Below are 14,609 nucleotides of genomic sequence, written 5' to 3'. Positions count from 1 at the left end.
TTGTTGTCGTGTCTATTATTATTTAACAGGTAGTGACCGGTGTGAAGAGGCTCTACGCTTCCCTTTTGTTTGATGCTTATTTGCTGTACAAAAAAGAACCGTTGCGATCTGATCATTCCATCGGATAGTATTACCGTTTTTCTCAATCGCTAACACACAATTTCTGAAACCTTGCTCCATTTCCTGAAAACATTAAACACAAAACCTCATCTTCAAGCACTATTTACATAACCTCTGACTCCTCTTGCAAAATGAAACATTCGCCTCAAAACAGTTTTACCTGTGTTCAAAATCACACTGCTATCATAAACAAAGTGATCAAAATGATATACACTCTCAAGCAGTCAGTAAACAATACACCGAAAAACAGAAAACACATTGTTCAAAACATACAATTCTCAGGGAGAAGTACATTTTTTATCTAAAACAAAGAATTCGATTTTTCCGTCATTGTCTTTTGATGAACGAAAACATGTTCTATCATAGTAGCTCAAAATGTATCAGAAATTACTAATTATTACTACTGCTTTGCTCTTTGCAATTTAGTTTTTTGTTCATTTTTGTTCTGTTTGCTCTCTGAACTGGCTTATATTGTTTGTGTCGCATCATTTGAAACAGGTTAATTCAATTTTGAGTGGTTGTGTTCAATCAATGACATATGTTCTCTATTTGTATTTGATTGTTGCCACTTGTGTTTACCAGTATGGATGACAAGTGCATTAGAGTGCAGAATGTGTTTTGAGAATGAGAATGTGTTTAGAGTTTTGCTGAAAAGTCTAAGTGAGATCTGCAAATTGTGTTTTACCATGTGAAATGGTTTAAGGTATTGACAACAGACTGCATAATTAGCTAAATGAGTCCAGGCAACTGAGAACTTTGTTCAGCCAATGGGTTTTAGTGTTTTAGCAATTGAGAAAAACTGTAAGCTTACCAAGACATGTACATCTAGGGTTTAAGGGACATACTCTTTCTCTGTCATTTGAAGCCCGTCAGCAGATTTTGGATGGGCCTAATCTGTGTGTCCATGACCCATCCAGCCTAATTTGTTTTGCAGACTGAGAAAGCCTATCATTCACACACACACACAAAAACAAACCGTTCCTGCATTCGAGGGAGAAAGATCTGTATCTAGACAACATGAATTATGATCATCTACATTTAGGGTGTAACTAAAACGCAGGACCAGGGACAGGACCACAGTACACTGCACCTTTTGGTAGAACCTGAATGCTAAATCTGAATGGAACTGCAATGCATATGGAAATGTAAAGCAATGAATCTCAATGTCGTCCTTAATATAGTCAAAGAAGAGGAGGAGATCGAGGCCAAACACACGATCGACAGTAACATTGTCCTGTTTAGGTTATCTGGAGACTGATCAGTGGAGCTGCTGCTTGCATCATGTCTGTGATCCGGCCCAGGAGTGGTCCATTGGCAGAGGGGGGCCTACTTATCTGCTCAAGGCTGAGCGAGGCGAGGGGATTTTGACAGGCTGTACTAACAGCAGCCCCTCTTCTCTCCCCTGACAGGATCCCCTCCTTCACTGACTGACCTCCACTCTCAGGCCCACTCAAGGCTGGAGGTGTGGAGTCCCTTTCAATGGAGATGTATCATGCAGGGATAACAAAGGGTATGAAGGGGAAAATGTATCCTGTGCATGGATTGTGTTGAATATGATGGTGTATACCTGACATAATAGCAAAACCTATCAATACCACTATTTACTATCTACCACTCACAATAGAGAAATGGGCCATACCATGACAAATGCAGTATACACAATTCAATGCGTTATGATAACACTATAAAAGTCACAAAATCAATAACATTGTCAAGACCAACATTTTCAGAACCAAACATGGTTATAGTATGTGTTGTGCAACATTTTCAAAGCTCCCTGTCAGGACAGGGTTGAGAGATCTTAATTGCAGGCCCCTGCAGCGTTAGGTTTTAGTTGGCCCACCATAGCGGGAGCTGCCCTTTAGAAATGCCACCCTCTGAGCCAGGTTCTCTTATCAGAACTAAAAGTCCAATATCCTATCTCTTTGATAAGAGCCAGAGGTTCGATAAGAGAGTTGGAGCTGAGATATAAGAGCACAGTACCACAGACTTAGGGGAGGATTGCTGCTTTGATTAAGATGTAAAGACAATCTAGAGGAAATGACATCTTTACTTGTCTTGCCAAGGGGTTTTGTCATAACAAGCCTTTGGGATTCACGCACGCATTCCTCCAACTGCACTATCGTTTGTTCATTTTGTTCGCTCAATGCCTTGACGATGTATGCTGTAATGTGACTTGGTAGCAGTGGTGGTGTCGGTGTTTAATTGAACTAGCCCCGTGACACCTGCCTGTGCTTTAGGTTGAGCCCATTTACGTTACTCTTGGAGACATGTCAAGGCTAGGCCTGACCCCCCTCACCAAAATGAGAGAGATACAAGTGAAGAGAGAGAGAGGGGGATGGAGAAAGTGAACGTGTGTCAGTTGGCGGAGGGTGAGGAATGGTGGGACTGTTATCGTAAGGCAGCGGGGCTGGAGTGCGCCAGGGTCAAGGGGAACAACATGATAGGGCTCCCCCAAGGAGAGTGGGGAGATGTGGAGAGGGGGGAGACGAGAGAGAGAGGGGGAGATGACCACACCTGGAGAACCCACGCTTCAGGAGCGTGGCAGAAAGGACACAGGCCAATAAATCCGAGAGGACACTGATAGGCCTGAACTGTCAAGGCTGAAAGACCATTGAATCTCCATAATGATCTTCTGGTTGTTAAAGGAGAAATCTGCAGTTTAAACAATAACACAGTTGGGCCTGGTGTGTATTTACCCCTCTGTTCCCCCTCATGTCCTTGTCGGTGATTGTTTGTTGTAAGAGCTCGTGCACGTCTGTCCTGGTGTGTATTTACCCCTCTGTTCCCCCTCATGTCCTTGTCGGTGATTGTTTGTTGTAAGAGCTCGTGCACGTCTGTCCTGGTGTGTATTTACCCCTCTGTTCCCCCTCATGTCCTTGTCGGTGATTGTTTGTTGTAAGAGCTCGTGCACGTCTGTCCTGGTGTGTATTTACCCCTCTGTTCCCCCTCATGTCCTTGTCGGTGATTGTTTGTTGTAAGAGCTCGTGCACGTCTGTCCTGGTGTGTATTTACCCCTCTGTTCCCCCTCATGTCCTTGTCGGTGATTGTTTGTTGTAAGAGCTCGTGCACGTCTGTCCTGGTGTGCGGCAGGTTAAGTACCCATTATTTTATTGCTCTGTTTTCCGGTGGGGTTTTTGTTATTAAACTGTGCCGTTTGGAAACGCCGTTTTTGCTCTCCTGCGTCTGACTTCTCTGCCACCAGTACACACCCCTTACAAACAGGAACAAATGACATGTCTGTTGAGTTTATATGGAAATAACGATCGAAAACGTATTTAAATAATTTGTTTATATTGTTTAAGATATGTTTGGCCTTATAAATATACATATATTTTAAACATATATATTTTGTTCTTGTCTCCTCAAATTATCTGTCTGGTGTCAGAGATTTATGATGGACAAAAAGCTATAAATGCTACAATCTTACCTAATGAACAGCTACCAGGCTGTTGTAACCTTGAATGGGCTTCTGGCAGACGCCAACATTTGAACATCTGGTTGTCCAGTTAATCACTTCAATCTGATTCCCTTCACTAGAGCATGCTCATAAATGGAAACAACATTTTAATAAATGCTCATATCAAACATTGAGCGATATAACCCTGATTCTCAGGGCCAGGAAATGAAATTGAGGGAAAACAAATGAGATTTTGTTTAAAGTTTTGTTTTTGCGTCTATAACACTTTGGAGGCAAAAGAGATTGAGGACTTTTAGATCTGTCTCCAAATTTTGAGAGGAGAGTTTTGGTCAAGGACAGCCCCAGGAGGTTTGCCAGGCGGTAACAGTAATATCTGTACTGTACATGTTAAAGTGGCTGTACTGTCCAGAGAGTCCATATTCACAGATCCACCTCAAACGTGTATTATAGTACACTACTCTGTACGAGACAACTGGGTTGCGCCTCTCTTTCTCATTACTGAATGTTTTGCCAAACAAACATTTATAAATGTGGTTTCTGAAGATTCCTGACACGTTAAAATGTGGAGGACAGAGAATTTTTGGACTGAAGTGAAAGCGGAATAATATTCTGAAGAGAGATGTGCCACAACAATGGACTGTATAGGCCCTTTTGATGCATACCAAGTTGATACTGCATGAAATTACTTTGACTGCTATAATGGATTATCAAACCAAAATATAGTGAGTGATATGTTTAAGTGTGTGCAAGGTTTCATTTGAGGATGACCTTGTGAGGGCATGTTTCTATTGTTGTTGAACACAAAGCTGACTTCTCAAAAAAGCACTAACGGAAAGGGCTGTTAAATTTCAGTAATAAGTCAAGGCCACGGAATGGTGTTAATGTATTGAGGTGCTCCATCTATGCTGTAGGCCTTGGCTTGCATCTCCCAGCATCAATAAGGCTAAGCACAAATACTGAAAGGGCTGCATTGTTTTATTGGTTTCTCACAATTATTATTCAATACCGTCTCCTACTAGCTTATTATTACTACTTACTTACTTACTTACTACTTACTTACTTACTAATTACTTACTTACTTACTAATTACTTACTTACTTACTAATTACTTACTTACTTACTCAGTGGTGTAAAGTACTTAAGTAAAAAATACTTTAAAGTACTACATAAGGAGCTTTTGGGGGTATCTGTACTTTACTATTTCTATGTTTGACAACTTTTACTTTTGCTTCACAACATTCCTAATGAATACATTAATAATAATGTACGTTTTACTCCATACATTTTCCCTGACACCCAAAAGTTCTTGTTACATTTTGAAATGCTTAGCAGGACAGAAAATGGTCCAATTCACACACTGATCAAGAGATCATCCCTGGTCGTCCCTACTGACTCTTATCTGGCGGACTCACTAAGCACAGATGTTTTGTTTGTTAATTATGTCTGATCGTTGGAGTGTGCCCCTGGCTATCTGTGAATTTCAAAAATCAAGACAATTGTGCAGTCTGGTTTGCTTAATATAAGTCATTTGAAATGATTTATACTTAAGTATACATACTTTTTGACTTTTACTCAAGTAAAAACATTTCTGGGTGACTATTAAAGTATCTTTACTTTAATAGTTTAAACTCAAGTATGACATTTGGATACTTTTTCAACCACTGTACTTACTAATACTACTTACTTAGTACTTACTTCCTATAACAATTAATAGATAATACAATCCCCAATGCTCACAGTAGGCCTGCTGTGCATGCTTCAACCACTACTGAAAGAGTGTTTGCTTTTGTCGTCCTTGGTAGTTTATATGCATTACGACGGTAGTCCATATACATAGAGTAGACCACCAGAGGGCATAACTCCAAAATAGTCATAACAGATACACATGTTCATCTTGTCCGTCATATTTCATCAAACCCCATGGTCTATTGTAAATGTGACTAATATGGATATATGAAACTCTTTGAGGGGAAAAAAGATTTGAGTTCCAAAGTAATTCTAGCTCTAAGTTAAGAGTTTGTGGTTTTAATCTTTGACACTGGCGGAAACCCCTTGCACGTTTGCTTTCTTAAGATGCTATTGTAGTTTGACCATCTTTGCTCCTCCTCCAAGTGTTTTGTTTGGTTTAGTTTGTGCAGTACCCTTACCCAAAGGACAAACGGAAGACACTGACATGTGTATTGAGCCAGGGGTTATCGTTATTGTTCATGCTTGCTTTGTGATTTGCTATTGACAAGTAGAAATGTAGTCTCTCCATATGCGTATACTTTTCTTCGAAAGCAGTCTCCACTTTCTTCTGAGAAAGCAGTGTCCTTACACTTTCTTCTGTATCGTGCAGATAGCTCCTCTTTGAGGCACGACTGACCCAATCAATAAACGGTTGTTACACCTGGGTGAGATGGCTACACATAAACTGACGTTCTACATGTTGCATCCAGTCAGTCTGTTCTACTGTAATTCCATCCTTGTCTGAACCATCAGCATGTATTTTCCATTGCATAATTATAGAATGAATGCATTCAATTAAATGTTCATAGAAAATAATAGGTACTTTTTGAATGACTTTTCTTGCGTGACATATTTACTCTTCTTTTTGGTTTTGTTGATGTGTCACATGTAAAAGAGATTAGCATAAATGCCCTTTCACCTATAAAGCAATTGTTTTCCGATACATTTTTTTTTATCCCAGAGATTCTGCTGTTTTAACAGAAAATAGCTGCAGAGGGCAAAATGAGCAAAATATAAATGATGAAGTCAAAACAACATCGAAGCCCCATTCCTGCTCTTTATTTATTGTCCTAATATATCTCAGAGACAGAGACAGAGCGCTTCTGATGCTGGGGTACCATTGACCTGTAGCCACAGCACACTCGCAAAACAAAAGAGTGCTGGAGACAAACATTAGATAGGCCATATTTCTGGGATTCATTGACAAGAGGCCTAGCCTGGTGTCTGCCTCTGCAGGCCCTCTTCCTCCTCCTCACCCTGTCCTGACAGTAGGCTCAATGTTTGTTTTCTGCCTCTTAGATATAATAATAGGATGTGTTGATAGCCTAATCAGGGACCTTGTTTTTGCCTAAACTGAGACCTTGGAGGGTCACTGCCCCATACTCAGATCCTTCACTGCAGTGGGCTCAGGGCACTATAAGATACATACAACAGGAGCTAATGCCTCTGTTACAGTAACAGTTAATGCTGCTGGTGCAATAACAACCAATTAGAGGTTTCTTTTTCATTCCGTCTTTGCAACGGTGAACCGTATGTGAATAGTGTAATTCAAATGTAATAGTTTAAAACTCCTGCTTTGCACCACCTCATAGGATAATAATCATGTCTACAACCTGCAAACAATGGGCAGAATGGAGAATGGAGCAAATGTTTATCATGATTCATGAACAGGAATTCCAAAAGACATACCTTGTGGGTTTTGTATTTCTCCAGCTATGCAGACCAATTGATACAACTAGAATGACTAGATAACCAAATGCCTGGCGTGGTCTTGCAATGTTTCAACACAAACGTTATGAGCTTTTACACATTCAAATAAGAGGTTGAATCGATCTTGGCTTTCATGTAATTATAATAGACAGGCACTTGAGCACAATATCTTAAAGGTTCAATACAGCTGTTTTATCTCAATATCAAGTCATTTCTGGGTAACAATTAAGTACTTTAATGTAATTTTCTTCAATTACAAAGGTAATAAATAACCCACAATTTCTCAAGCAAGAATTTTGCTAGGACTGTCTGGGAGTGGTCTGAGTGAGGGGCCTAATTGGACGAGCCTAATGGGAGGGATGTGTAACCTCATAGTGTGGAAATATATATAAAACAAAGGAAAATTGAATTTTGGACTGCACTGGGCCTTTAAGAATATAGCATCTCTATACAATATCTCCCCTCACCGAACCTATGTTCTAAATCCACATCATAAACTGGGTGGTTCGAGCCCTGAATGCTGATTGGCTGAAAGCCGTGGTATATGTGTGTAACCACTTTATAATAGCAATAAGGCACCTCCGGGTATCCAGTCACTCTGTGTTGCGCCGTGCGTAAGAACAGCCCTTAACCATGATATATTAGCCATATACCACACACACCCCATGCCTTATTGCTTAATTATACAACGGGTGGGTCTAATCCAGAATGCTGATTGTTTAAAACTGTATTCCAGTCAGTGTGTATTCCACAAGTAACCACCAGGCTAAATCTATTACATTAAAATGCCTATTTACTCTGTTCCATCTGACTGCACAATCCACTGGCTCATCAGCCCAGCCAAGCAATTTATAAACTTGATCTCCACTATAAAAAGCATCTAGACATTATCTCACATTTCTTTTAGTCCAACATTTAGTTTTCAACAGGGGAAGATGTGTATAAACTTCGCGGTCTGTCTCTCCGACATTTGGAACATTGTTTCAATATTCAAATTTGTTCATGGCTCTCATGAGGACCGACACAGGAATGGAAGACCCAGAATGACCTCTGCTGCAGAGGATACGTTAATTAGAGTTACCAGCCTCAGAAATTGCATCCAAAATAAATGCTTCACATAGTTCAAGTAACAGACACATCTCAACATCAACTGTTCAGAGGAGACTTGTGTGAAAAATATCCAGCTGTCCCATAGCAATGAACATGTTGGGAGTCAGGACTAGACAGACAGGCACACAGTGTTTCTCAGCCAATCGAAATCATGAATCAACTGGCATCATTTTTATGGATATATATAAAGAAATGTAAATTGAAAAAATGTCAAACCCAACGAAGTGCAGCTAGTTTGCATTCTTTCCAGCTTCAGTTTGAAGTGATTGTGTTAGCTGTGTTGTTGGCTTGCTCCTCTGGACAATAGTGTCAGAATGAACTGAACAGATAGAATGAATCTAGCCGGCTTGGGTAGCAACCCTCAATGTGTGTTGGCACTATATCTTGTGGAAGGATGAAATAATATTTTTTATGAAAATATGTCAGTCATTATTCGAATATGTTGGTAACCCGTTGTACAAAAGTGATAATGCCCTCGAAGCCGGTGTTATTGTCCTTGTTTGCCGGCCCTCGACTACCTCTCGAGCCCACCAATACCCATGCCAATATATCCTCCTAACACCGGCTTCTCAGGCATTATCACTTAATTGTACACACCACTCTCATTAACACAGAACATACTGTATACAGAAGTGGTTATTTCAGACCTGATTCAACTGCAGATTTATTTCTTAGAACTCAAGAAAAAACTCGAGTTTTATTAATTAGACTAGGCTGCGCTGGTGGCAACAATATCATTGAATATGGACTCAGGTAATTATCATTCCTGATTTTATAAATGTACAATGTTTGGTTAAACCACTAAGTTCAAGTTCTCCCTTGGAGTTTATCCTCGGGAATTGTAGATAGATAGATGGTAGTGGTTCAGATGATTATGTGTGCCTCTATAGTCACCGAGGGGCTTGCATCACGCAATGCATTGACCTACTGTCATTAGATTTCTGAAGTATATTAATTACATATTTTCTACAATTGTAATGCGATTCCGTATTGTCTTTGTCATAGCCAAAGTATGCCAGTTTCACAGTAATAAAACATTCATAATTACATTACCTGATGGAACTGCCATACACAGTTAAATATGTCCATTTTCTGGCATATATGATACTGATGAGGTTGAGGACACTGATAGCCCCGTACGATACACTGTGTCTGTATGTGTGCATCTCAGTTATTATATTGCTTGGATTGTGAGAAAAGGGCGCATCGTCGTATCCGTGGTCGTCACATGACATGTCGATGACCAATAAGAACTTTAGTAACTTTTTTTTGCTATTTAATAAAGAAGGAAGAGCAAAGGCAAAGCTGGAAATGACTGCAGTTATTCGTGGAGATCCCCATTTTCCTAAATCATCTGTTTTTAGGCTAAGTATTTGTTTTGTATATTCGGTTTTTATAGGCTATCCAAAGTGGCCAAAGCTTTGCAGCATCTTATTTAAGGTTTTATTATCGTCGACGTCTGGCCTACCTCATAGGCAATCAAATGTTGGGAGAAAAGGCACAAGGTAAGTCTAATAATCCGCTAGCTGAATCTGTACAATTGTCTTAAACTTTGGATATGCCAACATTAACTTTGTAAACACACAGATAGGTAAATGCAATATTTTATACATATAGCAATATGCCTCTAATGTTTTGTTGTAGCAAGCCCATTTTGAATAGCCTATTTAAAGTCATTAAATTGAGATAGACCACAATTTTAATAAAGAAATTCTGTCTGCACTTCCCATATTTGTGACTAGGCCGTAAAGCATAATGCATCCTGACAAATATTATATAAACCTTGCATAAGCCTTCATTAGGCAATCTGGGAAATACGCTATTCAAAAGTATTTATCCTTGAACACTTTTATTTTTTGTTTGTTTGGCTTCTTCATGTCTCAGTAAGAAAAAGAAGAAAAATATTACGCTAGCTACCTAGTTTGGCGCATTTGGAATAAAAGTGGTACAAAATGAAATGCTTCCTCTCCACATCTGAACTTGAGGTATAGAGTAGGCTAATAGATTTGCAGAATTGCCAGAACGTCAAATAGAGTCAGTGTGAATCAATGAATCTAATTTAATTCTACAAAATAGCTTATACCCGAACAAAATAATTAAGCCTAATATAGCCTAATCTTCCTATTTTGTAATGAATAATTATTTAAAAAAATAGTTAATAGACTAACGCTCCTTGTTGAAATGTATTGTTGAAACAGCCTTGAAATATAATTAAGTCATATGCAAAGGGTCTGCGTTTCCTTCTATAAATCTACCTAGCACATATCTAAGGCCTATTGATGTGAAAGTATACGTCTATCCTTTGATGCGTAGGCTATAGACCTACTAATTTCTTGTAAAAACAATATTGCTGTTCACATCAATATGGCCTAATTTAGTCACAGAATTAAAACAACGAAAACTAAAACGACTGATGATTGATTATGAGAGTAGTAATATCAATAACAACAAAAGCATGAATAATAATAACAGTCATTGTAATAACGATCGATATAGCCTAACAATGCTACATAATGTTAATATAAATATGATTCTTATTAATCATCATGCTAATACGATTAATAAGAAAATAATACTAATAATAGGCCTACTAACAATATTAATAGTAATGGCTAATATCACCTTCGGTCATCCTATGTTCCTTTTTGATGGTTCACGGCATTCTCCTTCAGATTTGACATCTCTAACCGTTTATTATGTTGCAAGAAAGAGTACACCGTACCGCTTAGGTTGTTTCCGAAAAATAGGTGGTCGCATCCACTGATCAATGACCAATCTCCCAATAGAAGAGCCTTGAGTACAGGACCTGTGTCGAAGGCTATGCGTGCGAGGCTTATACAGACAGAAGACTACTGAAGCTAAAGCGCGCGTGGCGGTGTTGTGTGTTTGGATTATACAACGCGTTATTCTATCCTTGTTTGGGGCATTTCATGATTTATAGGATTAAGCACTTGGAAGAAAGGGGACAAGAAAGGTATCCATCTATGCGTCTTATATTTGGTGTCTTTTGGGCTCAATGAATCTGTCTAATCATGTGCCTGTTTAATTTTAGGATGTTTGTTACCCCTAATAGACGTAACATAAAAATACAATTTAATTTGGATTTGTATAAACTATTAATATAAAAGTGTATGCTCGCATACAGTATGGAATCATCCGTCTTTTTTTGTGTGAAATAGACTAAAACTATTGCCAATCAGCTCTCATTATTAAAATGCGAAAATCACTAGATCAACTATTTATCATGTTCACTGTGGAAATCAATAAACTTCTGCATTCTTCGCCTATGTACATTATGATTTGTCAACCCATATTAAGATCATAATTATTATTAGCCAAACTTGTTTTTGTTAGGTTTTAGGACTATTGGAATTACGTTTGATTTAAAACAGACATTTTTGTCACAACTGCTATGAATCCTGCAATTTCGTCCTGCATTTTACAATGTGTCATGGGCAGTAAATGCATTCGATTAAGAAACGGTACATTATTTGAATTAATTGATTAATGACATCCCTGCGTCACCGTTTTTCTTGACCCTTGATTTTATTCGCTAACTAGGCGTCCCTTTGAAAGTAATGGACTACACCTATGATGCCGATTTGGAAGAATTGTGTCCAGTTTGTGGAGATAAGGTCTCAGGATACCACTATGGACTCCTTACATGTGAAAGTTGTAAGGTATTTTCATTTGGAATTACTCATTATTTAAAATGTCCTTTTCCCCCCTTGTGTTTGTGGGTATTGTGGCCCGTCAACCTAATGTAGATATTTTCTCCAGGGCTTCTTCAAGAGGACAGTCCAGAATAATAAGAGGTACACTTGTGCAGAAAACCAGGAGTGTAAAATAGACAAAACACAGCGCAAGAGATGTCCCTTCTGCCGATTCCAGAAATGCCTCAATGTTGGCATGAGATTAGAAGGTATGGTTCTCCTCATCATTTTACCCCATAATTTGACGTTATCAGTGAGAGCATTTCAACATTATTGTCCAGAAGAAATATGCCCTTAATGTTGTGGCATATTTTTCCATATGCAAATCAAATTTTATTGCTGTAGATCTATTTGCATTTTTTTTTAATCATTTGCTATTCATCTAAAATATGTACATTTCTTCTTTATGGTCAGTAGGCCTACACTAAAAATAAAAGGTATCTGGAGCATCCTAGGGGTTCTTCAAATTGAAACTGTGGGGAACCCCTATAAGTTCTTCCAAGAACTCCATTTAATGGATCCTCAAATAACCTTTTGAAGAACCTTTTGGGGTACATTTCTGAACAATCCCCCCTTCCCTATTATTATTATTCATAATAATATGCATAACAATAACACACTTTTTTTGTTGTCAGTGTTTATTTTGATTTTAGTGGCAAAGCAGAATAAAATATCAAAATATGACGTAAACTCTGAGCAGAGCCCCAAGTTCAATGGGCATACCCTCTGGAGTGTTGATGTTAATGTGTTGATGTTCTCTGTATCTATTGCCAGACTGATTTTGCAGTGCATGGGGATCGAACAGGTTTCCTGTTATATTCATCAGAGGTGTAGGGAGAGTGAAGTCTGTGAATCCAATAAATAGTAATTACACAGATGATTAACAGAATATGCACACGACAGTATTCACCTTGCCCTATTTGGTAAAAGACCAAGTCCACATTATGGCAATAACAGCTCAAATAAGCAAAGAGAAATTACAGTCCATCATTACTTTAAGACACGAAGGTCAGTCAATACAGAACATTTCAAGAACTTTGAAAGTTTCTAGAAGTGCAGTCGCAAAAACCATCAATGGCTATGATGAAACTGGTTCTCATGAGGACTGCCACAGGACTGGAAGACCCAGTGTTACCTCTGCTGCAGAGGATAAGTTCATTAGAGTTATCAGCCTCAGAAATTTGCAGCCAAAATAAATGCTTCACAGAGTTCAAGTAACAGACACATCTCAACATGTTCAGAGGAGACTTGTGTGAATCAGGCCTTCATGGTCGAATTGCTGCAAAGAAACCACTACTAAAGGGCACCAATGAGAAGAAGATTTTTATGAATTGTTCAGCAGTCTAATGGCTTGGGGGTAGAAGCTGTTGAGGAACCTTTTGGTCCTAGACTTGATGCTCCGGTACCTGTGATTTATTTAGAATTCAAGGCACACTTAACTAGCATGGCTACCACAGCATTCTGCAGCGATACGCCATCCCATCTGGTTTGGGCTTAGTGGGACGATCATTTATTTTTCAACAGGACAATGACCCAACACACTAAGGGCTATTTTACCAAGAAGGAGAGTGATGTATTGCTGCATCAGATGACCTGGCCTCCACAATCCCCCAACCTCAAACAATTTGAGATTGTTTGTGATGAGTCAGATCGCAGAGTGATGGAAAATCAGCCAACAAGTGCTCAGCATATGTGGGAACTCCTTCAAGACTGTTGGAAAAGCATTCTAGGTTAAGCTGGTTGAGAGAATGCCAGGTGTTCAAAAACTTTTGACCAGTAGTGTATGCATCCTCCTCTGTATACCTGCAGACACAGACACAAAATTGAGCAGTTCAGTCATCCGCACCCAATACAGCCAGCCTTCAAATTATTCTTATAGCATACAGTTGAAGTCGGAAGTTAACATACACTTAGGTTGAAGTCATTAAAACTCATTTTTCAAACACTCCCCAAATGTCTTGTTAACAAACTATAGTTTTGTCAAATCGGTTAGGACATCTACTTTGTGCATGACACAAGTAATTTTTCCAACAATTGTTTACAGACAGATTATTTCACTTATAATTCACTCTATCATAATTCCAGTGGGTCAGAAATTTACATACACTAAGTTGACTATGCCTTTAAACAGCTTGGAAAATCCCAGAAAATGATGTCATGGCGTTTGAAGCTTCTGATATGCTAATTGACATAATTTGAGTGAATTGGAGGTGTACCTGTGGATGTATTTCAAGGCCTAACTTCAAACTCAGTGCCTCTTTGCTTGAGATCATGGGAAAATCAAAAGAAATCAGCCAAGATCTCAGAAAAAAAGCCAGACTACGGTTTGCAACTGCACATGAGGACAAAGATCGTACTTTTTGGAGAGAAGTCCTCTGGTCTGATGAAACAAAAATAGAACTGTTTGGCCATAATGACCATCGTTATGTTTGGAGGAAAAAGGGGGAAGCTTGCAAGCCGAAGAACACCATCCCAACTGTGAAGCACGGGGGTGGCAGCATCATGTTGTGGGGGTGCTTTGCTGCAGGAGTGACTGGTGCACTTCACAAAATAGATGGCATCATGAGGTGGAAGATTATGTGGATATATTGAAGCAACATCTCAAGACATCAGTTGAGTTAAAGTTAAAGCTTGGTGGCAAATGGATCTTCCAAATGGACAATGACCCCAAGCATACTTCCAAACTTGTGGCAAATGGCTTAAGGACAGCAAAGTCAAGGTATTGGAGTGGCCATCACAAAGCCCTGACCTCAATCCTATAGAAAATTTGTGGGCAGAACTGAAAAAGCGTGTGCGAGCAAGGAGGC

At 39.1% G+C, this 14,609-nt stretch overlaps 1 protein-coding gene across 1 annotated transcript in view; it reads left to right on the top strand.

Annotated features, from left to right (window-relative positions):
• Window positions 1-9,434: 9,434 nt before the first annotated feature.
• Window positions 9,435-14,609, top strand: part of ftz-f1 (fushi tarazu factor 1) — a 28,420-nt gene continuing 23,245 nt past the window's right edge. Inside the window, 3 exon segments of the mRNA NM_001124537.1 lie at window positions 9,435-9,594; window positions 11,651-11,769; window positions 11,870-12,011. Of these exon segments, the coding sequence (NP_001118009.1) occupies window positions 9,573-9,594; window positions 11,651-11,769; window positions 11,870-12,011 (283 nt within the window). The 5' untranslated portion in view covers window positions 9,435-9,572.

This window comes from Oncorhynchus mykiss, chromosome 11 (genome assembly GCF_013265735.2).
Source record: "Oncorhynchus mykiss isolate Arlee chromosome 11, USDA_OmykA_1.1, whole genome shotgun sequence".
In the NCBI taxonomy this organism is placed as follows: Eukaryota; Metazoa; Chordata; class Actinopteri; order Salmoniformes; family Salmonidae; genus Oncorhynchus; species Oncorhynchus mykiss.
Note: the sequence above shows the minus strand (reverse complement) of the source record. Positions and strands in the feature narration are given on the sequence as shown.